The sequence below is a fragment of the Chiroxiphia lanceolata genome, chromosome 12 (genome assembly GCF_009829145.1).
Source record: "Chiroxiphia lanceolata isolate bChiLan1 chromosome 12, bChiLan1.pri, whole genome shotgun sequence".
In the NCBI taxonomy this organism is placed as follows: domain Eukaryota; kingdom Metazoa; phylum Chordata; class Aves; order Passeriformes; family Pipridae; genus Chiroxiphia; species Chiroxiphia lanceolata.
In genome coordinates, this window is record NC_045648.1 from 6,233,982 (window position 1) to 6,258,769 (window position 24,788).

At 46.5% G+C, this 24,788-nt stretch overlaps 1 protein-coding gene across 10 annotated transcripts in view; it reads right to left on the reverse strand.

The window, feature by feature from the left end:
- Positions 1-1,039: 1,039 nt before the first annotated feature.
- Positions 1,040-24,788, reverse strand: part of CHD2 (chromodomain helicase DNA binding protein 2) — a 91,395-nt gene continuing 67,646 nt past the window's right edge. For all 10 annotated transcript variants that reach the window (XM_032700552.1, XM_032700549.1, XM_032700550.1 and 7 more), the window contains 24 exons: positions 23,902-24,092; positions 22,709-22,897; positions 22,033-22,195; positions 21,533-21,685; positions 20,982-21,053; positions 19,698-19,847; positions 18,935-19,083; positions 18,318-18,414; positions 17,491-17,583; positions 16,851-17,024; positions 15,770-15,945; positions 14,260-14,301; positions 13,120-13,259; positions 12,254-12,392; positions 11,964-12,114; positions 10,518-10,640; positions 10,087-10,215; positions 9,194-9,334; positions 7,913-8,047; positions 6,622-6,800; positions 5,963-6,062; positions 5,271-5,487; positions 4,658-4,907; positions 1,040-4,544 (listed from right to left, as the gene is read on the reverse strand). In XM_032700552.1, the coding sequence (XP_032556443.1) occupies positions 4,211-4,544; positions 4,658-4,907; positions 5,271-5,487; positions 5,963-6,062; positions 6,622-6,800; positions 7,913-8,047; positions 9,194-9,334; positions 10,087-10,215; positions 10,518-10,640; positions 11,964-12,114; positions 12,254-12,392; positions 13,120-13,259; positions 14,260-14,301; positions 15,770-15,945; positions 16,851-17,024; positions 17,491-17,583; positions 18,318-18,414; positions 18,935-19,083; positions 19,698-19,847; positions 20,982-21,053; positions 21,533-21,685; positions 22,033-22,195; positions 22,709-22,897; positions 23,902-24,092 (3,687 nt within the window). In that variant the 3' untranslated portion in view covers positions 1,040-4,210. The remainder of the gene's footprint in view (positions 4,545-4,657; positions 4,908-5,270; positions 5,488-5,962; positions 6,063-6,621; positions 6,801-7,912; positions 8,048-9,193; positions 9,335-10,086; positions 10,216-10,517; positions 10,641-11,963; positions 12,115-12,253; positions 12,393-13,119; positions 13,260-14,259; positions 14,302-15,769; positions 15,946-16,850; positions 17,025-17,490; positions 17,584-18,317; positions 18,415-18,934; positions 19,084-19,697; positions 19,848-20,981; positions 21,054-21,532; positions 21,686-22,032; positions 22,196-22,708; positions 22,898-23,901; positions 24,093-24,788) is intronic.

Sequence of the window (24,788 nt, forward strand, 5' to 3'; positions counted from 1 at the left end):
GTGTCATTTCTCCATCAGCTTTGAGAAGGATTTAACTGTTCTCAGTGTGGTGCTGTAGAGATGGGTGGGCAGGGGGATGCTGGGCTGAGCTGTGCCAGAAAGATGGTGTCCCCAACATCAGGGTGCCCATATCCTTACCTGCCTCCTTAAATGAAAAAAAAAAAATAAATTAAAAAAATCACTGGCCTCAGGTAGATTCACCCCCCTGTGCTCCAGGCACGTACACCCAGACCAGCTCCCTGCAGCCCCTCTGCCTCCCTCCAGCCGTGCCCCTCTCCCTGCCGCAGCCCCATGGCTAACAGCCAGTCACTCTTTCCATTAGGAAATCCATTTTTCAGGAGCATATAACTCAGCTGTGAAATTTCACTCTTGGCTGAAACTTGGCTTAGCGGCAGAGAGGCTGGGAAGGGCTGGACCCAGTGGCTACAGGTGTGAAAAGTGCTTTTTACAATGAGCTTTTATAACTTGGGAGAAATGGCTCCAATCCCTGCTCCCTGCCCTGCCTCAGCATGAGCGGTGGAGGGTACCAACCAAAGCAAAGCAGCCCACTGGGTGCCATCACATCCCACCTGGGGAGAGGCACATCCTGCCCAGGAGGGGCCGGAGACAGAGAACTCCACCAACTCAGCAGGAGCAGAACTCCTTTTAGAGAATGGGGAATTCTCCCCAGAAAAGGTCAAAAAAAGTTAACATGTGTAAACTTATCCAGAAAATATGGAAGCAGGATAAACACATAAACATTGGTATCATCACAGGGAAATACTGGTGGATATGGGTGAGGGATGCCTGGCTCCTCCTGATCAGCTGGAAATTCCCATCCGAAAGGATTTCCAAGTCTCTATCACTGCAGACTGTGAAACTACGTAAAAGCAGCCAAGAAGAACATGCTTATTCCTGCACAGTGAAAATATCCATCATGGCTTGCAGGAGAGGGCCCTGTCATCCCAAAACAGCCCCAGTGTCAGGCTCTCACCCCCCCAACCTGCCTTTGTACCCAGGGGCCTCAGGACCCCCCAGAGACACCATGCTGGGGCCGTTCTGAAAATCTCAGTAACACTTTTTAATATACAAGAATCAAAAGTACAGCAGTTTTACAAGGTAGGAAAATTTCATACATACTATATAAACAACATATTTACATCAGAAATCACTAGGACAGTGGCATTTCTTTCACAAATATAAATTAATATTAATTACTGTTTTTAGTCAACAGGTTTAAAAGTCCGCATTTTTTACAGTAAGAGTCCTTCTCTCCCTGGAGGGGAGGCAGAGGTTGGGAGGAAATGGGTGAAAGCAGAATAGTATTTTTGTGAGGATTACAAACCGTTCACGCAAGGACTTGAGTGCATTGTTACACATCCATTTTGGTTGGGACCACATCGCCTGTCCCCACAGCAGGTTTTGGTCTGCAGGACTTGCAACATGTGAATTCATAACTTTACACCATTTCCAAAGAGGTCAGGCTAAAAAACTTTTTTTTTTTTTAAATAAAACCCCATCAAGTTAGTACTTTTTCCTGCAAAGAGGCTGGAGGGGGATCCAGCAGCTGGTTCGGAAGGAAGAGCTGTACCAGGTGTTGACACAAGCACCACAGGGAAGTTTATGGCTGTGGACGTGTCCCCTCTGATCCCACCCATATCCAAGTGACTGTGTCTGGTCATGGTCCCTATGCTGAGGGGACATAAAATGCGTGAGTGTGTGTGTGTGTGCTCAGGGAGAACTTTCTCCCAAATCTCATTCCCCAGCTTCACTAAAACCAAACTCAGCAAAGACCTGCCCACCACAAGTGGACAAAACGATGGATGTGCCTTCAGTATCACTATGAAGTGACAGCAGGGACAACTCTCTGATGGACAAGAGTAAAGCTGTTGCTGTTGCACAAGAAGGAAACCCAAACCAACCTCATACCTGGAACCCACGATGTGCACAAACCCCCACATGTGGACATAGAAAATGCCTCTTGCTGGGGTTCAAAGTTTTTCTGCACCAACCCTAACACTGGCTGGCCAGTATTGCCTTTCCTACAAGAGTATGGCACGAACTTCCCACCATGACAGCACCGCCTGGGGACAAAAAGAGCAATTCTCTTTGCCCCCTCTAAGGTTTCTTCCATTTTCACATTAAAAGCTAATACCTCTGAAAAGAAAGGACCTCTTTGTTGAATACCACAGGCTGCAGTCACAGCTTAGTGGGAAAAGCTGTGGAAACATGCTCTCTCCACACCTCCCACTGCCTGGCAGCTCCAAGGGGGACTGTGGAAGACTTGCATTAACCTCACCCTGCACAGGTAAACACAAGTGTAACACTTTCTCAGGGCAGCAAGTGCCCCTAAGGAAACAAAACTGCCCTGAATTTGGTGGAAATCTTGCAAAATAAAAACAAAAAGGAAGAAAAACCCTTCCCGTGTGTCCCGTTAAAGCAGCAGGCTCAGAAGGAGTGACGGCAGCAGATTTCCAGGGATACGCTGCGTGGAGGGGACATGGGATATATTAGTGTTGGTTTGCATGCACCTTCCAAGGCACTGGCTGGAGTCAGGAAACCAGCCCTGAACACCCACCTGCCCTCAGTCTTTCAGGGAAAGGACATCACAGCTTATTAGGGTCAAATACTGGCATCTTAACAGGAGGCCCAGCTTCTCTCCCTCATCAAAGAGGGGAGTCTGGAACAGCCTGGTCTTTAACACTGAGCTCTGGGAGGTGACACATCCCCAGACACCACACTCTGGGCAGTCTGTCTTTTGGGAGAGCTTTGTGGTGTCCAGGGGACTCCAACCTGAAAAATAATCACCCGAACTACTTCTGGCCAGCAATCTGTGCACAACCACAGCAGAGTCCATGCTGAATGCTGGTTTGCATCAAATGCTGTGGCTTGAATACTTGGAGTGTTTGCCCTGAAGTCCACTGAACTGGGCTGCAGACTCCTCTTTTCCCTCTGCCATGCTGGGGTCTTAAGATGTTTGCTCCAAGGACCAGTCCTGAATTCCTTATTTGCTCCCTGCTCACTGAGGTGCTAAGTCCCCAGGCTCATTTCCAATTTAGACAGACAGAAGGTCTGTAAGTGCAGGTACTTTTAGCAATTCTGAGTCACTGCCGGAAGGGTGGCAGGAAGGTGACTATTCCTGAACAGTGGATTCCTATTTCCCTTTGTTCTACCGTCCTTTATCCTTCAGTTGCAGTAAAGGTTTGTGATCACTGCTTTGTGAAGCACAGAGAAAAATTATTTGCCCAAAGACCAGAGCACTTCAGTGGGGGGAGATTGGAAGTTCCAGGATCCCCAGATGCCCAGAGCCATCTTGCAGCTCCCAGCCAGCACCTGTTAGTTCCTGGACCACCCAAGCTGCCCATGCCAGAAGAGAAGCGTTTTGTTGTGAATTCCTGATCCCTGTCCACTGGGAAATACTGTTCTCACCCCGATTTCTTTACTACTGGTTAGAAGTGAACTAAGCCTTTGCTAAGGAAGTCAGTCTTTTTTTTTCACATATCCCAACTCCCGCCCTCCCCAGAGTCAAGATTTGCCAGTTCCAGCCCTGGAGATGGGAGGAAGATCACCCCCAGCTCTCCTGTTGCAGGGGACAACAGAAATCAAAGCAGAGCCAGTTTCTTGAAATGGATAAAGACATGGAAATGATAACATGGCCAGGAAAGTGATGGATTGTCACCAGCATAGCTCACTCTGCAGGGACAGCAAGTCCCTCTATCAACCAAAGTTGGCTGCTGAGGGTCTTTCCTGTCCCTCCTTGAATACATCCTCCCATTGCCCCATGCTGGTTACACACAAATCCCAGCCCAACCAGTTTATCCTCAATCCCAAAGCAGCATCTGTCACATAACATCAAGTTGGAGCAGGCTCACAGCCTTTTGCACCATCCTAAGCAGCACTGATCTGCCTTCTCCTTCTGAGGAAACACTGGCTGGGGAAAATTCCCTTGGGTCCATTGGACTGAGGAAAACAAAAACAAAACAAAGACCGAGGCAGCAAGGCTGGTTCCGTGATAGAACAGTTCAATGGTAAAAAAGGGGAAAGGAAATGGGAATCCAAACCAGAATCAAGAATTAGGGAAAATCTTCCTCCACCCACTCCCCCATAATCCTCCTTGACCCAGCCAGATGATAGCAGCATGTTCAGAATTTCTCATTGCTGGCTTGGAGAAAGCAGCCACCGCCACACCAATCCAAGTATTTCAGACGTGTGCTTTCCCCTCTCAGTCTCTTTATGCTTTCCGAATGTTCCAGTTATAATCTGGATTGTTTTTCTGTTCCAATGACCTATCCAGAGGTGACCTGTGATCGAGAGGTGACTTGGAATCATGGGGGGATTTCTGAGAGGGGGGAGAGCGAGGGTCCGACACTGCAGGGTGAGATGGAGGGAGGGGCTGTTTGTAATCTCCCAGTTTGTCTGTGTGGAAGGACCTGTAGTGGTCCGAAGGTCCTTGGCCATGGTATCCCATGGGCGGCCTGTGATCAGACATCCGTCGGAAATCCTGCTGGTGGTAGTTCTGAGGCCTGAAGTCATCGGATCGTCGACGCTTGGACTCGTGGTGGTGCCTGCGGACGGAAAACAAACGGATGGAGATCAGTTTCCCAAGGCAAGCCTGGCCAACACGGTGCATTCTTTCGAACTCCTCCCAGCCTGCCTGAGGTGGAAGGGAGTTAATTACCTGTCATAATAGTCTCGGTGGCCCCTGTGGTCTCGGTCGCTGTTGTACTGCTCGTACGGCCTCTTGCGGGAGAGGTTGTTTGGTCTGTAGTTCCCGGAGCTCCGGTGGGGATCCCCTCGCGACCGCCGGTCCCCGTAGTGGTGGTCCTTGTACCAGTGCTGCTCGTACTGGTGGTGCCTCTCCCCACCCCACATCTGGTTGCTGTTGCCACCATAGTTGAACTTTCGATCCCTCTGCCAGTCTCCCCGATCTGCCACGAGGAAAGAGCACCCGTAAGTCTCTTTCATGCTTTAGTTTAAGCCCATTACTTTGCTGAATTCTCACAGAAATTGTAACTATTGATGCCCCTTTAACCTTCTCCTCCCTAAACTACATGGGCCCAATTTTCTTCTTTGAATTTCTTTATCATTATTCTGATAAATCTTATTGTGTCCCATTCTTATATTCTTTTCCTCACTACATCATCATGTTTTCTAGTCCAGCAGTAAGTACAATGGTAATATTTGTTCTAACCCATCACCTTTACACGTGACCAGTCACAATTCCCAGAAGGATTAGTGTCCAGGAGCATTATGTTAGAAGGGGTGGTTTCTCCTGGCTTGCCAGCACTCACCTGTGTTGCTGAAGTGTCTCTTGTTTGGGTGGCCATAGTTGTCACGTGGGTGCCCGTGCATCTGCTGCTGGGTGTGGGAAGGGGGCATATGGATCTTCTGGGAATGAGGATTGTGAGGCACGTGAGACTGGGACATCACGGAATCGCGGCTGGAGCCTGAAGGCTCTGGGCGGAACGGCTTCTTCATGCTGGACGTGTCCTCCTTCTTTTTCTGCTCCTGCAAGGTGGAAGAGAGGGATACAGCTCAGCTGGTCTTCCATCAAAAGATCTGGACTCTGTGTGGAACGGCCTTGCCTGTCAGGCTCTGGATTTTCCTGCCTCTTTGAAGACTTGGTGAACCAACTGTGCCCAAGCACGGTGCAAACGTGGTGGAGGACAGGCACAGTTTTGCAGCTCTGCTTCTACACTTCTCTCTACAGGGCAGCATGCCAGGCTTTTCACTCTAAAGGGCAACTCAACACCATACGCCACACCAAACAATGCTTTTTCTTGGTCAGAACAGCCAGGACAAAGTGACAAGAAATGCCACATGAAAGAGAAGGCAAATGCAGCCAGACTGTTTAGATGTTGAGAAAATCACACACTGACAACAACAACTAAGAACACCCAAGGTAAGAGGCAGAAAGTATTGGCACTTTAAGTGCAGCAACATTTAAAGACAGCAATCAAAGGAAAGGCACTTCAGCTCTCACCTCTTCTTCCTGTGATCTTTTCTTATGAGCCATCTTGTAGAGTTTGTGTAGTTTTCTGGCATCGAATTCTGTGAATTTTGACACAAATATCCATAGGTTCCTAGAAGGACATGAACGTTTTCTGTTAATTGCTACATCAGCAGTTTAACTGCCAACTGCTTCCAAACCAACACCAAATCAATTTGACCTCCTCTGGAAAACAGTCTCAACCCAGCACAGGACAGGATGATCAGGAGGGCCGGAACCAAGTTCCTCAATGTAAAATAAAGAGGTTTGCACTGGTTTATCTAAACTACCTTTGAAATCCAGGTAAATGAAACCAACACTTGCAGAAAAAAACCCTCACCTGGGACTGGCCATGGAAAACCATCCCTGGAAGTGTTCAAGGCCAGGTTGGATGGGGCTCTGATCAATGTGGTGTAATGGAAGATGTCTCTGCTCATGGCAGGGAGGTTGGAACTAGATAATCTTTAAGGTCCCTCCCAACCCAAAACATTTCATAATTCTGTGATTCTATGGACTGAGTGGGCTAGAGAACACAAGATTTCACTGGTTAAATAACAGGCAAATGGCACATTCACTCACATAAAACTCAACAGCCTCTAACTACCATTTCAAAATATCCTAGATCAGCCAAGGAAAACAAAATGATCCCTCACCTTCTCCATAGCTTGATGTGATCCTGGTCAGTGTAGGCTTTAAGGCACTCAGAGATGCGATCACCAATTTTTAGGAGGCAGTTGCGTGTGTGCTCCAGCTGTTCTTGAACTGTCAGTCCTTTATCAGGCTTATCAAGCTGCTTCAGTGCTTTTTTGACTGGTCTCATCCTTTCCTTGCACTTGAAAGAGCAATAGAGAGGAGAAAGTGATTAATTTGGCACAGGTCTCTACACTGTTCCCCTGTTAATCAGAGCTGCAAGAAGTTCATTAGAACGAGATATTAGCTTTATCTGACCATTAGACAAGGAGAAATCAGCTATAAAACAGCAATTTGTTAGACATGCTGCAGATAATAATCAGGGAAAGACAAGAGTCTCCCCACCTCCACTGCCTCTGCCTTTTAGAGGGGAACAATTTGCCTTGCAAGCCATAACCACACATGGTCTGCTCCCACACAGATCCCACAGCAGGCAGAGAAGCATATCCAAGTATCCACACACTGAACCAGCAGCACCAGCTGAAGGAGAGCTCACTCAATCCTGTTCATCCCTATATGCAGTCACTTTAATGCTCCCTTTTACCAAAACTGGCAAGCATGAGATGAAAGCATCTTTTTCAGCTGTGCACATCAACACTGGGCACAGACAGGAAATCAGACAGATTTCTACTGCCTGACTGGACCTTCCATGTATCTCAGAAGGAAAGTTATAGAAAAAGACAAAAAATAACATAGACCTGAGGTGAATATACAGCTTTGCCTTGAGAGAACTGTATTTAGGGAGTGGTATTTCAGCCAAGGAGAATCTGCCATGACAACTTCTACTAAAAGGCTATTTTTGCAACGAGCCTTGTGGGCACATTTGCTGTGAGAGCATTTACACAGCTCGGTACCTCTCAGAGCCATACAAGGTCACCTTGTAAACTCTATTTCCCTGCCTGGAAGAGCCTCAAATGGCTCCTTGGCTTCTATAGGGAAGGGATTGCCACATAAGGCTGCAGGGTCTTCTGTAACCCAGGGCTGCCAAATGAGAGGTGGGAACTTACAGGCTGAAGCAGAGAGCCCTTGTGCTTGCTCTGCTGACACGCTACCAGTGGGCAGAGGCTGGTGGTCAGATCTCAGGACTGTCCTGCCCTGCTCTCAGATTGGCCAGAGGAAATCCCTCCAAGCCTGTGGGGCGCTTGGAGAGGGTTCACACCCTGACACCTACAACACGTCCTTCTAAGCAAACCCCAACTGCCTTGGGCTGGGCTCTCTGCCACTGCCCTCTCATCTCCCAAGGAAAATACTCACTATGCTGAATGTTTCTTGGTCCAGATCATCATCCTCATCTTCGCCAATGGGGATCGGTTCACTCCCTGCAGTAATGTGGACAGGACCTTGTGATCTCTTCCCTTTGCTCCCAGATTTGGCCTCTCCACCTTTAGGCTTTACAAGGACAAATTACACACATCACATGATGAGCCAGACTGCAGAATCCCAAGTAATCCAACTAACAGCCTCTGCACTATTGTTACTGGCAGTTGTTAAACCCTGGGCACTGCTCCTACAACTTTCCTCCCAGAATCAAAAACTGTTGAGCTGCAATGGTTCTATTTAGCTTTACATCACCCCTAAGGGAGCAGAGAGAAGTCAGAGCCAACAGTTTGGACACGAATATGATATTCACACTCATGGAGAGAAAACCAAGTGCTGAAGACTTGGAAGAGAGTTTAAGTGAAAGAATATCCCTCCCTTGCAAAGGACAAAGCTCAGGGTAGTCTCATGTCTACAAGGATCTGCAACTTCATGTGATGTCACTAGTTCTCAAACCATGGCCTGTTTATGTAAAATTTTACTTACATGACTTATCTGCAGTCAAAGCTGTACCAAATATCACTGGAAAGCAAACTTTCCCCTACATACTCAACAAAACTTCCTGGTTTGCACTTATGACCTCAGTGTCAAAGCACACTCGCATGCAGCACATACCTGTTCCTTGGACAGGTACTTCAGGTCAGTGTTATGGGAGCTTTTACCCCCCTTCCAATTTGAACCCAGCCTCAGGGCAGTTGCACTCAAGATTCAAGAGACATTTTAGTCTCCAACATACCAGGGATGTTGAAACACTCATTCTGGTTGAGTCCTGAACAGTGACAATGACAACTTTTCAGTCTTGATGGTGTGGGCACTTGGGTCATTTGGGTGAGTTTAAATTAAAGGGGAATAAAGACAAGGAGCTGCCAAGTCTGTGATAAATCACAGCTGAACAGAACTTTGATCTGAGTGCTCCAGGCTCTTCTCCTGTTCTTCCTTAGAATCAGCTATGTGGCCATATCACTGTCACAGGGATAGCTGTACTTTAAAGGCAGACTGACAAAATCTCTTCCTTTTTGCTCACGTTTCATCAACCTTTAGGACATACTGCCTTTTCTACTTTTTATGTCAAGAAGGGCTGAAAATGGGATACCACCTCACCCCCAAGTGCTTCATTGATGTCTCTTCACACAGGGCCTTCCATGAATCCTAAGTCTCACGATTTGTCCTTCTGCTCAGGGACTTTCCTATCAAACTGCTCCTGAGAGTACCACATACCTTCTCTTTCTTGTCTTTTGTTTTCTTTTTCTCTTTATCACTTTCCTTTTCTTTCTTAGAGGATGTCTGCTTTTCCTTGTTCTCTTTGTTCTCTTTCTTCTTCTGTTTCTTTTTCACCGGGCTCTTGTCCAAGCCATCCTCCTAGAAAACCGGTCACAGCACAAAGTTGGAATCCTCACCTCATGTACACTTTCTTCCAATAAAACTTACATCCTTAAAATGCAGGCAACTTTTGAGGTACATCCAAATTTGCCCTCACACCTCTTTAACCAGACAGCAAGCCCTGCTTAAGCAGCTGCCATCCACCCAAACTTGACAAAAGGGTATAAAAACCAGAGGAGCCCCAGTCTGTGACAAGCTGGCAAGCTGCAGATCTGCACTGCTTTCCTCTGCCAGCTGTGCTCCAGAACGCTCAGCCCCTGAGGTAGATACTGATCAGCACATGAACAAAAAGCCTCAGACTACAAGCCAAACCACTCAATGACAGAACGTTTTCTAAGCAACAGCATGACCTTGGTAAACTCCAACTTCACCACTGGCTGACGTGCCCAAAAGGAGAGAAAAACAATTCTTCTTTCTCTCCTTTATAAGGGCAGCAGGCTTTGTCCTAAGACAACCTTTCCTCCAAGTCAATATGTGAATGTGTGTGGCCATTCTAAGATGCCCAAAACCACTTAAAGCACTGACCTAAAAGAATAGGTGGGAAAGGTCCCTCCTTCACCCAGACAGCTGTATGTAGGTTTTTGTAAGTTTGTCAGTCCTGTAGGAATTCACTCTGTAGTGCCCCCTGACTCCCCAGGGCTTTGCTGGGGATGCTTCTCAAGGTGAGTTCGGGCACTAATAGCACAGCTCAAGGAAACCTGGAAAAGCCACTATCCACCAGGTTGACTCACCTTGACTTCACCTTCTTCTGACTGGTTGTCCGAGTGCCGAGGAGAGGAGAGTTCATTCCCATGCTCATCTTTGACTTTGGGAGCCTTGTTCTCTTTCTTTACTCGTGGTTTCCTCTTCTTTAGCTTGCCCTGGTGAAAACACAGAAGTAGTCAGAGCAAGCAAATAGCTACTTCCTGGGGACATATCTCCTGAACACCTTGCAAACAGCTGCAGCCCTGCAGGATGGCAGGAAGCCTGATGAGCCCGAGTAAGTGCAATAATTACCTGCCCCTCACTAATTATCACTTCAATATCACAATGCAATCAGACAACAGACAAGCCCATATTCCCTCACGGAGATGATGTTCAGTGACCTGGGAACACAGGCTGTCCCCTGCCATCAGCCAATCACTCCTCTTGAAATCCCCAGAATCAGGCAGCCACATCTCACCTCTTCCCCATCTTTCATGTTTTCTTTCTTGTCCAGGTCTTTCTTCAGCAGTTTCAGTAGATAATCAACGCGGGTCTGGAGCTGTTTTCCCTGAGGTTTCTTATCTGTCTCAACAGGTAGGATCTTCAATAAAGCAGAAAACAAAAATATATACCTTCATGCACAAAGCTGGACAAAAGAGATACACACTATCAGCAGTCCTTCCAGGCCCAGCAAAGGGCTGGAGATGCTGCACCTTCTGGGGGAACAAGCAGGCTCAAGCATTCCTTCCCCCCTGCTCACAGACTCTCCCTGTCTGGCTAAAAGTGAAGCTCCTAGTAAACAAGCATCCCTCCCCTTGGACTTCTGCAGAAGTTGAAGGACCCCAAGGCAGCTCTCTAGGTTCTCTGGGATCTTTCTTGAAGAAAAAAGATCTTTTCTAGAAGAAAAAAAAACCTTTACAAACTATATTTGGGACCCTGTGTTGCAAAACTGAGTCCACTCTCCTTGACACATCAGATTTGTTTGTGACAGCCTTGTCACAGCAGGCTGGTCCCTCTGGTAACCTAAGATTGCTACAGCAGTGGTACAGATGGAGAATTTTTAGTGGAAAACAAGGCTCCAAGGGGCCACTTTGTGGGAAGTATCTCAGCTCATCAACTAGGTTAGTTTCATACTTCATTGGAAACTGGGTGGTGTGTCTCAGGCAGTTGTTTCCACTATAAGATGCCTTTCTGAACTCCACACATTAAGGGCTCTCAGCCACAGCGTGATCTTTGCTAAAAGCACTAATAGGGATGCCATGGGAATGTCACATATTGGCAGCAAAGCTGGCGTGGAGATTCCCGATGCTCCTCAGCCCTGTGCTGCAGTTTGCTCTTTCCACTGCACTGACACAACGGATGGAGGCTTATTTTTAACCCAGATCATTTCAACATGGTCCCCACAAACTGTTCTTGTGGGCATGACTGAGGAACAAAGGAACTAGATGGAGGCTTTCCAGCTGGCTGTGCTGCCATCACCAGTCATCTAACTATACCCTCAAAGCTGACACAGACCAGTCTTGACATAAGCAGTGTCAAATCCGTGAAAAATTACTTCCACACAGAAATTCAGACTCAGTTTCTTGTGAGATGCGCAAGGAAACATCAAGTCGTGATTATGCAATGCAGCCTCTTCTGTCCTGTGCATGTAACCACACATGTCAGCATTGCCATTTTCTTCCTGCATCGTTTCAGTGTGGTTCATGTGGTACTGCTCAGGGAAAATGTACTGCCCATCAAATAACACAGCTCTGCTTTCCATCGAGCATGCAACATTCCATGAAGGTCACTGTTTTCCTCATTATTATTTATTATTATTTTTGGAGTAGTTCTAAACACAAACATCTGTTTCTGGAGTAAATGAAGCATGTTCTCAATGAGCACTGCCACGGACCCAATGGAATCAGCAAGCGAAGCGACCTACCTTATCAGATAACTTCAATTCCGGATCTGTTTTAATTAGCTCCCAGTTTCCATAACCATGCTCGTAAATTCCCACTAACAAGCGAGAATCCTCCTCCACTCCCCAGTCTACATCAAAATGAGCAGCTTTGACACGGCACGTCAGGCGGTACCTAAAGGCATTTCAAACACGAGCTACTTTTAATGCTGTGGAGGATAAAGCAAATCCACATATCCAGGCTATTCACTTTCCACTACAAAATCCAAATTCCCTGAGCCTCTTTCTGCATTGCCTACTTTAGCCACACTCACTTCTTCCTTTCCTCTGGATCTGCAGGAATGGATTTATGCAGCATTTCAAACTCCTCTTCGTGCTGGATGATGGATTTCACGTTGACTTGGACACCAGAAATCTTGATAGTAGGACCTCGTCTTTTTCCAGGTCCTTTCCCTGCTCAACAATAAAACACAGCAACTAAGAGAACTCTTACAGAAAGAAGTGCCTCTGTAAAAATGGCTTCACAGACAATGATCAAGACCTTGCCTCAACCACTTATTTAAACATAAGGCCCAAAATATAAGTTTTCTTACACTAACTCACTTAGATTTGCAATCCCAACACCTCTCAGTATAATTTTCTTAAAAACACATCCAAGCATGCTCGAGCTGTAGCTTCAGCAGCTTTGTTCAGCTGCAACAGGCAGAGACCCAGCAGGAAATCCAGACCTGACTCTTTATCTCTAAACCAACAGCACAGAACAGCCATACAGAGAGTGGATGATGATTCCAGACAGCTCTGGGAAGTGTTAACTGTGGATCCAGCTTTACCATGGAGTACATAGCACCAGTTTGCTTCCCAGTCTCAGGAGCAGTTAAAATTTGGGCTTTGTGACCCAGCATTAAATCAGCTGATCACTTCAGTCTCTCCCCATTAAAACACATGTCCAGTAGAAACCAGCAGACCCAAGTGGCACTTTCCAGTCTGAGCAAAAGGCTCAGAAGTTTCTCTCCACTGGTGACAGCTGCCTGGCAGAGATGGGATGGTTGAAGTGTGTGCTTGTTTTATTGCTTCTAAGTCACTATGTGGCAAACCTCCCCATCCAGCATGGCAACAGTTTCCAGCTCCATGGAACAATCCCAAAAACATCATAACGGCAGCATACAACCCTCTTGCCTACCTTCCCCTGGATTTTCTTTCAGCTGCTCCTCGTATTCTTGCATTGCTGACACACAGCTGTTGTGGATGAGCTCCCCTAAACGTTTCAGATCAGCCACAGATTTATCCACCAGCTCAGCATCTCGGGCAATACACTCCAACCTGGGAAAGGGGGAAAGTGTTTTGTATTTGATAGAGAATATCTCCTCCCAGTCATCTCCTAATCAACTGTTTCACAGCTTTTAGTACTCAATACTGTATATATACGAATGTATGAAACACGCACAAGTTGAGTTTGTGCAGGAAGCAACTCAGTGTTTTGGTCTTTTCTTAGGTCTAACAGCTGCAGTTCAGATGTAGAATAAGTGATCAAATCCTTTGGATTTTTTAGTACTAAAGCAAAGGTGGGAACTGCCTGTCTTGGGGACAACAGACAGACAACTATGACTGCCCAGTGTTCCCTCAGGCTTTCCTAGTTCCATATTAACTCCATCTGATGGTCCAAAGCTGCCATCTGCTGTCCCTTTTGCCTGCCTGAAGACTCACACGCAAGCCTTGTGTTTCACAGCAGAAGAGTACAACCAGCTGAAAAAACACTGTAATTCTCATACAATATATGCAGGGAACCCTGCCTCAGCCCTGAGACCTCAGCAGGGGCTTTCCAGCCCCAGCACATATGGCATCTCCCTTCCCCCCTCACTCATGCTGGGTCACAGCACTCAGCCAGGGCTCTGCTGACCCACGCTTGAGGATGGTCTGTGCCTCTCCCTGTTTCCCTTCAAGAGGGATAGAGCACAGAAAGATGCTCCAAATTCAGTTTTGAGGCTAACATGCAGAGAGAAGCTTGGCAAGCATTTTGGGTAGTATTTGCTGTTCCAACAGCTGCTCCCTCTCTTTTCTAGGCTGAGTGGGAATGCCCCAAGGGCCGGACTCTGCCAGCAGGATGATGCTGTTACAGCCCGGCGCCACGACTGCTCGAGATGCTTTTGGCCAGCACTCATCAGTGCCCATCAACTGAGGCACAGGGGACTGCACGGCTGTGCTTGTGTTCCTGATGACATGACAGCAAGGTTCAAACACCCACAGCAATGTGTGTGTCTGGCTCTGCTCAGTGATTCCCCTCCGTGATTCCCCTCTGGAGCAGGGCCAGGGTGGGACTCACCTTTCAAGAGGCAATCCAAACTTCTTGTAAGCCTTGATAAACCTAAGGAAAAAAAATAATAAGAAGACTAAACTAACTGCCATAAAAAGTAGGTCCAGTATCACAAATACACTTGAATATATTAATTACAGTCTGCCAGATTATCACCCTTGCATTCCCCATTGATTAGCTCAGTATCCCTCAGCACTGGGAAGCTTCATCCATTAGCCCCCACAACAAGTTTTGTGACCTTGGCTTGAGAAGAACACAACATTATTATGAATTTTGAGTGCTTGACAGATGACAAAAAAAAAAATAGAGTCATAACTGTAGTGTAAAAAAAATATAGAAGAAAATAGAAAGAAAAAATAGAAGAAAGCACTGGCTCACACCATGTTGGTAATTATTAACTTCATTTTTCCAAGAAGAAAAGAGGCATTAAATCAATGTCATTAGTAATTTTAAGGCTCAGGCTGTAAATGTAGCAACCCATCACAGAAGAGCCAAGCACGGTTCAATCCATCACAGAGTTTTGCAGACAAGGATTGCTATTTATTTTTATGTCTTATTTTTATTGTGAAAGTCCCTGCCATGGCTAACACAACTTTAGGGCAAGAGTCAAATGTAGCTGCAAACGAACAGTGCCTTGTGGTAGGAGTAGACCCAATGGCTACAATTACAGGTTATTTTTAAAATTAATTATTTTTTGCCTTCTTTTTTTCATCTTCTGCTCTTCCAGCCTCCTTCTGTTACATTACAATAAATGGCTGCTATATTCCATATTGCAACACGTCCTTCCTGCTCCATGGTTTCAAGATGGACATAGGGCAGGTACGACAGTCCAGAAAATCTGGTATCTCCTGCTTAAAAATATAGCAACTCAGATATGGAAAGAGTCAAGGAAAACTTATAGCCCTCTCTTTTCCATCTTTGGCTGAACATGTGGGCAGAGCTGTAAGACAAAGATCTTTGGGAAACATTCAAGAATTAGAAGATAAAAGAAGAAAACAATACTCTGGAATTCAGCCCCCAGCTGCCTCCAAGGACTGACACACAACTGCTGGGATCAATGGGACCAGTGCTTCTCATGGGGTCACTTTGCCAGATCCTGCCTTTCACTCAGAGCTTAAATCAGCAGGATAACTGCCAAAAAATGTCAGGAAGGCCAGAGCCCTTGGCTTCTCCAGCTCTGTATCTCATGGCACCTAAGACCTCATGTGTTATATGGAATCAGCTCAATCCCCTTGGCCCAGGAAAGGCAGTTACAACAAGGATTAATCTCAGGAAGGCACCAGCTTCACTTTAGCCTGACTAAAGACAATCCAGTCCACTTTTCACTGACCTGGATGTTAAGGTCAGCTGGGAGCAAACTGAATTATATAAAGGTGCAGAAGCTGTCTCAATGAACCAGCTCCACCTAACCACTGACGTGCTTACAGGTGAACGCGTCCTGGATTAATCTGGGATTTTCTCCACCTGCATGGCACTTCTATATTTGTTTTCTGAACTGTCTCTTGTGCTCAGCACTGACCTCCTGATTTCAGCATCAGTAAATCCTTCCACAGTGTCTTTTCTAACACTCCGAGGACGTCCCCTGCGCTTTGGTCTCTTCTCGTCATCGGTGTCGTCAGTCTCGCTTTCTGATCCAGATGATCTCTGCAGCCTTCTCTTAGTTTCTGCATCTGATTCACTGTCATTTGTCTGAGCCTGTATGTAACAGAAGAACAGTACTATAGTTAACACCTGCTAATCTAATCAGCTAACAACCTTTTCTGTCCCTCCTGCACTGGCACTATTTAATGTACAGGCTGTAAAACACCTTGGCATTTATTCCTAAAGATGCGAGAGCTCATGTAACCACCCTAGAAAGGCTGCACACCCTTGCAGTTCCCAGCTGGCAAAGGCTCTAGTGGTCATCCTCCCTGTAGAGCCAGCAGTTTCACAATTGTATTTTGATTTACTAAGGTTATGAGACATTAAAACACACTGATTTCCATGGGTTTGTGCCACAGTCCCTTAGACTATTTCAAAAACCAGGACTCCATAGATATTAATCTGGATTCATCCAATATGAATTATCCTTCTCTCTCTGTTTTTCCCCAGCTCATCCAGGGAATAGTGCATAATCCATTAAAGTCCCATATCTCAGAAGAACTTCCTTGCACAGCCAGCTTTCTCTTGGATTGGGGTAGATCCCATGATCTAAAGAAGGACTCAGGAAGACACCATCTCCTTTGCCCCTCAAGATCCACATTTAGGCAAGAGCAGCCCAGGGAGCTAGAGAGTCCGAGGAAAACAAACAGCCAGAAAATGGCAAAATCTGCAGTAAAATCCAATACATTTGGATACTTTGCCTTGTGGTCACTACAAGTTCTCTTTAATTTTGTTTGCTAAGATGAGTTGGACCAAATTAAGTCTGGGTCCTCACACTGCATCCCAAACCACGGGCCCAATGCATGATGCCAACAACAGGTCAATGTGCTACCTCTGTGCTTTATTCCCAACTAACTTTGGAGGAGGAAAGGAAGCTCAGATGGCAAGGAGGCTTCCCTTGAATGTTGCCTTTGCCAGCTCTCACCTCCTGCCTCTCAGCTCCTCGAGATGGGCTGTACCTTTTTAGTTGAGCTCCGGATTCGAGGCAGCATGTAGATTTCCTCCAACTCTTTCTGCCTTTCTTCCTCCTCCACCTTTTTCCTCTGTTCCTCTGGAATGATATCATCCCAGTCCTTCTGGGACCGCTCATCCAGCTCTGTCTCTTCCTCCTCCATGGTTGCAAAGTTGGCGACCTTTCACAAGCACAGGAAAAGTTTTAGCAATTCCCTCCCCTGGCAGGAACACTCCTGAGCTGTCTGCTAAGCCTCAACTCCTGCCCCATAGGAATTCTGCCAACACTTCCATAAACTACTGCATAATTAATTCCTATGTCACTACATTCCTGGTTTCTTGCCACGTTTTTGGACTTACAGCTTTTGAGGAAGTACGTGCAGTTTAAGAAGTCCTGCTGAGCCTTTGTTAATTATTGGCTTTGCTTCCAAATTTGGTAAAATCTGCATTTGATTCACAGCCTTCAAAACCACTTACTCGAAAGCAAATTAATACCTACATTGGGGGGGGGTTGGAACTAGATAAGGTCCCTTACAACCCAAACCATTCTGTGATTCTGTGATCTCTCTGCCTGTTACTGACCGTTACCATGGCAGGATGTGGGGAGCCACATTCCCACATCCCACTACAGGGCCTGGGGGTCCATACCTTGAACTGGGAGAGGAGCTCGTCAGTGGCACTGGTGGACACTTCATTCTCCCGTGTTTCAGCCAGACGCAGAATCTCATCGATGTCCATCTCCTACCAGTCAGGGAGAAGGAGGGATAAAGCAGAGGATACCGAGCACAGCAGGAAATAAGAGGCTTTGAGAACAGACTCGTGTGCTGATATGCGCTAAATAAAGTGCAAATATCTGCAGGGTGTCATCCCCGAGGGCTGGGATGAACTATCCCAAGTGGTACAACAGAGTATAAATAAGGTGACAGGACAGAAGAAAAGGACTATCGAGGCTGAACAGTCGGGAAAATTTCCAGACAGTGAGATATATGAACTGTGGACTGTCTTCCTCAGGAGAAGCTCTGCTGCTTGGGCCATTTAGAGAATCGGTCAAAGCACTCCATACTAAATTGTCAAGCAATGCTGCACTGAGGCAGAAGAAAGCGACCTATTCACCTCACTGTGCTGACTCCTGCCTCTCAGAGAACAACCAAAAAAGGATGCTGAGAACAAGTGCTCAGAAGAGGCAGGGAGAGCAGCTTTCAGCAGGCTGTGCTATAACTAGCTAATGAATCCTCACCAGACAAGGGACTCCCTTGGTGACCTTTACTATTTAATCCCCAACGGCAAGGCTCTCCTCAACCCCCTGATCCTCCAATCCCAGACTCTTCCTTCAGCTTCTCCAGACTCACACGTGTCCTATTCACTGACCTGCTCTCAAGCACAGGACAAGTACAAAGTGGGGGCAACCACACACGATCTCTCATGCAGACCTGCAGACGACAACAAACTGCTATGTGATTTCAATTTCAAACTACCTGAGGCTCTGACTCTTCCCCTTCAAGCTCCTTGAAGAGATCTTCTGCTCCAAACTTCAGAATAGCTGTCAGCTCCTCTTTGTTGAAAGGATTTGAGCTGCAAGAGCAAGTGAGAAGGAAAAGGTGTTTTGAGTTGTTAAGTCAGCACTGCTACAGCACAAAACCACAAGAAGTTTTTCCTAATTGAAGCAAGGAGTAAGTTTTCTACCCAGCACTATAAATGGCTTTTTTATTAATCTCTTTCCTGCTCTAACAAGGATAATGACTATAAAGGGAACCACTTCCATCTACTGGGGGGAAATAGGGAGAGTCTGAGGTCACTGCCAAGGTGCAGCTTTTCCACAACCACTACCAGGCTCCCTCAGACCAGGGTGATCTCAGGGTGGAAGGCAGAAGGAAAAACAAGTAATGCATTAAAACTAGGTTTTAATTTCTGATCATCTTTATCCTACATGTCCAAATTAATGGCTGCATAAGCCAAATCAGTGGAAGCTGCCATTATTTATTAGCCTTCTGCCCTGTACCCTATCCAATAAATATTGGGAAATACCAGCAGGTGAGGCTGGTTATGCCACGTGCTGTTCCAGACATCTCTGCCTCCCGACACAGTCACATACTTGGATCTCCCAGAGTTGTTGTCCAGAACAGTCCGGCCAGTGGTGTCCATACGCTGGATAACCAAATGATCCAGCACCATTTTCTTCTTGGCTCTCTCAATGATCTCCTCCTCCACTGTCCCCTTTGTGACCAGGCGGTAAATATTCACCTAAGGGCCAAAAAGAGAACAGAGCTATTTCCTGGACCTGAACATGCTCTGCTGACACAGCAATACAACCTTCAGCTGTTGCACAGGAGACTGGTCTGCTGACATTGTCTATTCACATACAGATGTGGTTTTACAGGAGAAAAACAAGCACATTCTCTTTACATCTCAGGGGACCCCGTTAAAATCAGGATGGTTAACACACATCTTGTACTGTGCCTAAGCACAGAGTAAATTTTCTTCTGAAACAATCATGCTAAATTCAAACTAGCACCAAACTTTTCACAAATCTAATAAACCCCCAGTAAAGGTGATGCTCTACTAAGTTTTTCTGGGCAAGAAAGAACAGAGTCCACTAGGCTGAGAAGTGGAACAGGTTGGGTTCTTGGCTTTGAACCATCCCAGAACCCAAAGCCAACACGAAGACTTGGCATATGGCAAATCTGGACTGACTTTTTGCCTCCTTTTTTCAGTGACATTCCCTGAGGCTGGCAGCACTCTCTGGAGTCAGGACTGGGGCAAAAAGACCATATTTTCAGAAGCTCTGGTGTAGTGGGAGCCTGTTTAGGTGTTCACACTGAAGCCACAGACAAAACAACCCAGGCAGCTCTTCTGACCTGCTTCTTTTGTCCAATCCGGTGAGCTCGGGCCTGAGCCTGAAGATCATTTTGGGGGTTCCAGTCCGAGTCAAAGATAACAACAGTATCAGCAGAGGCCAAATTAATCCCAAGCCCTCCAGCTCGTGTTGACAACAAGAAACAGAAGTCCTGAGGGGGAAAAAAAAAAGCATCCATGAGTCAGCCAGTCTGTAACTGTGGACATAAAATAGCAATGGTGACTCAAAAGCTGTACAAGCAAATGCAAGGCTCTGTTGCACTCATGCTTCTTAAAGCAAAAAAATTATTTCCTTCCCATACACAGGCTAAGCACCAGTGGTCTTTAAGCCAGGACCCATGGTGAGGCAGTGCTGGCAGGGGTTAAAGACGTGCTAATCCAGGTATGCAACGAAGCAGCCTAGAGAAAAGGCATCTTGGAGTCACTTTTGCAGGTCAGACCACTAGATTCCTACAAGGGCAGAAGACAAACATCTGCTTTTTCTTGCCTGAATCCTGTTGGGAGTGAGATCAGTAACTAAGAGACTGTTCAAGTTACTGCCCAAGGGCACAGGATGCCAGGTTACAGCCAAGACACCTGAGCCTCTACAGATGCCCTCAAAAGAAGGCAAAAGGGCAGGTTCTATGGGCATTCTTTCTCCTTTCCCACTCACACTGCTGTCTCCTTCTCACTTTTATTTGTTAACTTTCCCACAACCATGAAGAGTTTCTGTATCTCCTGTGCCAGCCAAGAATTCCCTTCCAGCCCAGGCTTCTGGAGTGAGGAAAGGTATTTGTCATGGCTGGGCTGACTGACACAAAAACAAGTGCCTTGCACCAGTCACTGTGAGTCAGCAATCCTGGATGACAGGTTTGAGATGTCCTCTCCTATTACACTGCAGACTTTCACCTCTAACACCAGACTCCACTGCCTGCCAACACTAAAAATCCTCCTTTTGCCTTTGCTATTTCATATCCAAAACCAGCTTCAGACTGGAATCATTTAACAACCATCTCTCATTCTTCAGACCATAGGGAGAGCATTGCTAAATTCTGGCTCTTCCCAGCCTCTTCTGGACTTTCTGGAGTTGTGACTTGCAGCCCTGTTCCTTGGACATGGCAGATTTAAAACAAGAAATATGGCCAGTTGCAAAACCTGCTATATCTGTGTCTTCAAAAGTATCTGGGGTCCTGTAAAAAGAAATGAACTGAACTAATCCCCTCTTGGCAGTCACAACCTGTGGCTCAGCCACAACACCCACTGCCCGGGCAGCCCACCCAGCCCCTCCTGAGGCAGGACTGTGGTACCTCGGAGCCGTCGGCGTTGAAGTGATCCAGCGCCTGCTTTCGGATCTCCCCCTTGATCGAGCCGTCCAAGCGCTGGAAAAATCAACAACAGTGATAAAAGAAGGAAGGTAAAGGAGCCCTGAGGAACTGGTGCACCCAGGTCCTGCAAGCCCTACAGCCCCTCTCCCAGCCTGCAGCGTTTGATTGTTAAAAATAGCCTCCAATTAAAAATAACTGCACTGCCTCAGCTGTGTCACAAGGACAGGGGGGATGCTCACACAGCGGGTGACACCACAGCTCCCATTACAGGCTCCCAGCCAGGCTCTCTGTGTTCACAGTCCTCTCCTCAGGGTTTATCACAGGACACAGGCCAAAGGGGCCTGTCAAAGGAGTTTTGCAGAGATATGGCCACACTGAAATGAAGGGACATGCCAGTTCCCTGCAGTAAATGCAACCTGTAATCCCAGCCACCAGCCTCTGGGAAACTCAATGACTCCCGTTGCTCAAGCTCCCTCTGCATTTTCACACATTTTCAAGAGAACCCCACTGTTCTGCATGCTGATGTTTCTCACCTGAAAAGGGTAGTGTTTGATAGTCAGGTACTCTGCCAGGATGTCCAGCATCCTCACCATCTGGGAGAAGATCAGCACTCTGTTGCCTCTCTCCCGCAGCCTGGTCAGCAGCTTGTCCAAGAGAATTAGCTTTCCACTGCTCCTGACCAGAGACTGAAGAAATAACCATCATTCCAGCTGATGTTTTCCAATCTTACATTATACAGACATGCACAGAACTGCTTCTTTTGGGGTCCTGCATCTCTTGTACATCTTTAATCAAATCATCTGGATTTACACAGCAGAGGCCACACAAAATGAATCATTCAAGACATATGTTACACTGCCTGCAACTCCTGCTCTAGATGTCCACAAAATGTTGCCTCCATTGAACTCTCCACTGAGAGTTCAAGTGGCTTAGTTGTGCAGACTAATTCTAAAGGAGAAGCCACAGGAGGCTAGGAGGACAGAAGGAAGAGGGAAGTTAAGGAAAAAAGGTGGTGACCAAAGGCACCACTCACCTGCAGGGTCTCAAGGCCATTCTCTCTCTCGTTTTCCTCAGGAGGTTTGATAAGGTAGCAATGGTTGCAGCACTTTTTCAATTCCATCACAATGTTCAGGAAACCAGATGTGCTTCCCCTTGTTCCCTTTGAAAGAGCTTTGTAGTTTCTTGTCAAAATCCACCTGCAGGCAGGAAAATGACAGTCCAGATCATTTCACAGCCCAGAGTACACCTGCTGGAGTCTTGGAGGAACAAAGCCTTCCGGGAAATCTCGTTCAGGCATCAGAACTATCTCTATCTATCTCTCCTCCCTCTATCTCTCCTTACTTCTTTTACAGGACGTTGCTCACTAGAAACCATGACCTTAATTTCCTATTGATATCACAGTTTAATAATGAACAGCATCACAATTTTGTGCAGATCTTTACTCCCCCAGAAAAGATATAACCTCTGTCCTGCAAAGCTCACCAACTGAACTGTATTATCCTACAAGAGCATCTCCAGTGGTCTGGATATGATTTTTTAGAAGGGAAGATACCAACTACTCTACCTCAGCTTCCTACTGGGAAGCTTGTGGTACTACAGGTGATGACTGTCATATTGCACTCTGAAGGCCACAGTATCCACAGTATATTGAAACACATTCCCAAGGCCCATTACTACTGGCACTCCCAATAACTTATTAAATGACTCACTTGTAATACTGTTTCTGCAGAGCAGACATTTCCACCCGGAGGATCTGTTCCACTTTGGCTGGCAAAGATTTCTCCACATCCTTCTTCACTCTTCGTAGGAGAAAAGGCTCCAGGACTTTGTGAAGGCTTTGGTAGCCGTTCTCTCTACCTTTCCCATGATCCTCTTCAAAATCCTCCCAGAACTCAAACCTAGCAACAGAAATGAGGAGCAAGGAGAGGTCAGAATGTCTTACGGCACCACAAAGCATCTATCAGACATGCTCCTGCTGCACAGGACAGGAGATCATCAATTCAATGGAAACACAGTGGAAGATAACAGGTTTACTCTGCTCTTGCTAACTAAGCAGATTGGTGGCAAAGCTAGAAGCTCTTTGGGCTTAGGTGCCTTCCTAACATCTTATATTTGAGCTCCACGCTGATTCGGATGACCCAAATTTCCAAGTTTTCCAGTATTTTGCTCTGCTGACATTTAACTGGCAGCAGTTTCTGAACTTTCCACAGTGCCTTCCCCCAGGCAGGGCTTTGACAACTGGACTAAGTTTTACCCTGCTCTGAAGGCTCTTTTGGATTGCTGCTTCCTCTAACAGCTCCTTTGAAATGTGGAGATATGCTCCTTCTCCTCCACTTGGGAGACCCCAAACCCATCCTTCTCTGTTTCTGCAATCCAACAAAAAGAATTTGGGGGACAGCTCTTTTTTCGGTCAAACATGACTTTAGTGAGCTTTGGGACATGCTTGCCTTAGCCTTAGCAATGCCCATAGATCATTTTAAAGAAATCAAAGTATTTGTTATACTGTGGACACACAATCAGCCAGACAGCACTGTCCTGGAGTGGCACTCTCAGGGCCTGCCATGAAATGGTTGGCGAGGGTGCCTGAACCACAGTGTACTGGAAACCTCAGAAATGGCTGATTGCTTGAAACAAGCTTAGCTTTTTAGAGATGGCTCAAAGACAGCAGACAGATTTAAAAGGCACGTATCAGGTTTCCCCATTCAGTTTGCTGCCAGAAATACTCCTTGTGTTAGTCATTTAACCTCTGATTTTCCCCAGCAATGTCTGTTCCCCTTTCCTTGCTGTCACTCCACCAAGTTTAATTCAGGGATTTAATTCAAGGATTTCTGCCATTCTGCACTCCCTTGAGCCTATTTAACAGACAAGAACGGACACGGAGATATTTCTTGGAAGGACTCACTTCTCTGGCATGATGAAATGCAGCAGAGACCAGAGCTCCTTGAGTGAATTTTGAAGCGGGGTGCCGGTGATCAGCAGCCTGTGGTTGGACTTGAAATCAATCAATGTTTTGTACAGCAAAGAGTCATCATTTTTCAACCGATGGGCTTCATCCACGCCTAGAAAGGCCCAGTTAATACTTCCCAAAACAGTCTGGAGGAAGAGAAATAAAAAAACACAGGCGCCAAGGAGACGCTGGGTCAGACAAGCCCCACCACCTTGCCCAGGCCTTTCTCTCCACGGCCAGTGTGTGCTGCCCAGGACGTCCTGCCCCAGTCAGAGTTCGGCTCACAAGAGTTTCTTGCTAACAAAATGTGGGGACCAAGATGCCTACACTAGTTTTTCCTCCCCAGAAATGAAAAGGTGAACGTTAGCCATGCCGTGTAACACTCCTGCCACACCTGGACAGTCCTGCAGTAAGTACACCTATCTTAATCCTCCTCTGCTTTACCTAGAAAGCACAGTCCTCCCCCAGCTCTTTATTTCCCTCTTTCTCCATGCCCTTGGGACCTTGGGTAGCACTAGTCCCACTGCAGCAGCAGCAGGAGAGCAGATGAACAAGACTAAAAAGTTGAGGTAAATCTGAGAGTTGTGATTATTTTTTTTTAAAAAGCTTTTTTTGGTTTCTTCTAGGACTCAGTGATGCACTGAACAAGGCTGATGAGTATTTCCTAAGCAGATAGATCTCTCCCAGGTGTAAAAATGCAGATATTGCTAACACTGTGGTCAGAGGGTCAGTGTAATGTTTTGTTCTTTTAACAAGCCTAAATTAAATCAGGTAAAAATCCCTGTGTATTACTGGCAAGCAAAAGGAAATAGTAGCTGTATGTTCTCCATCACCATAGAGGG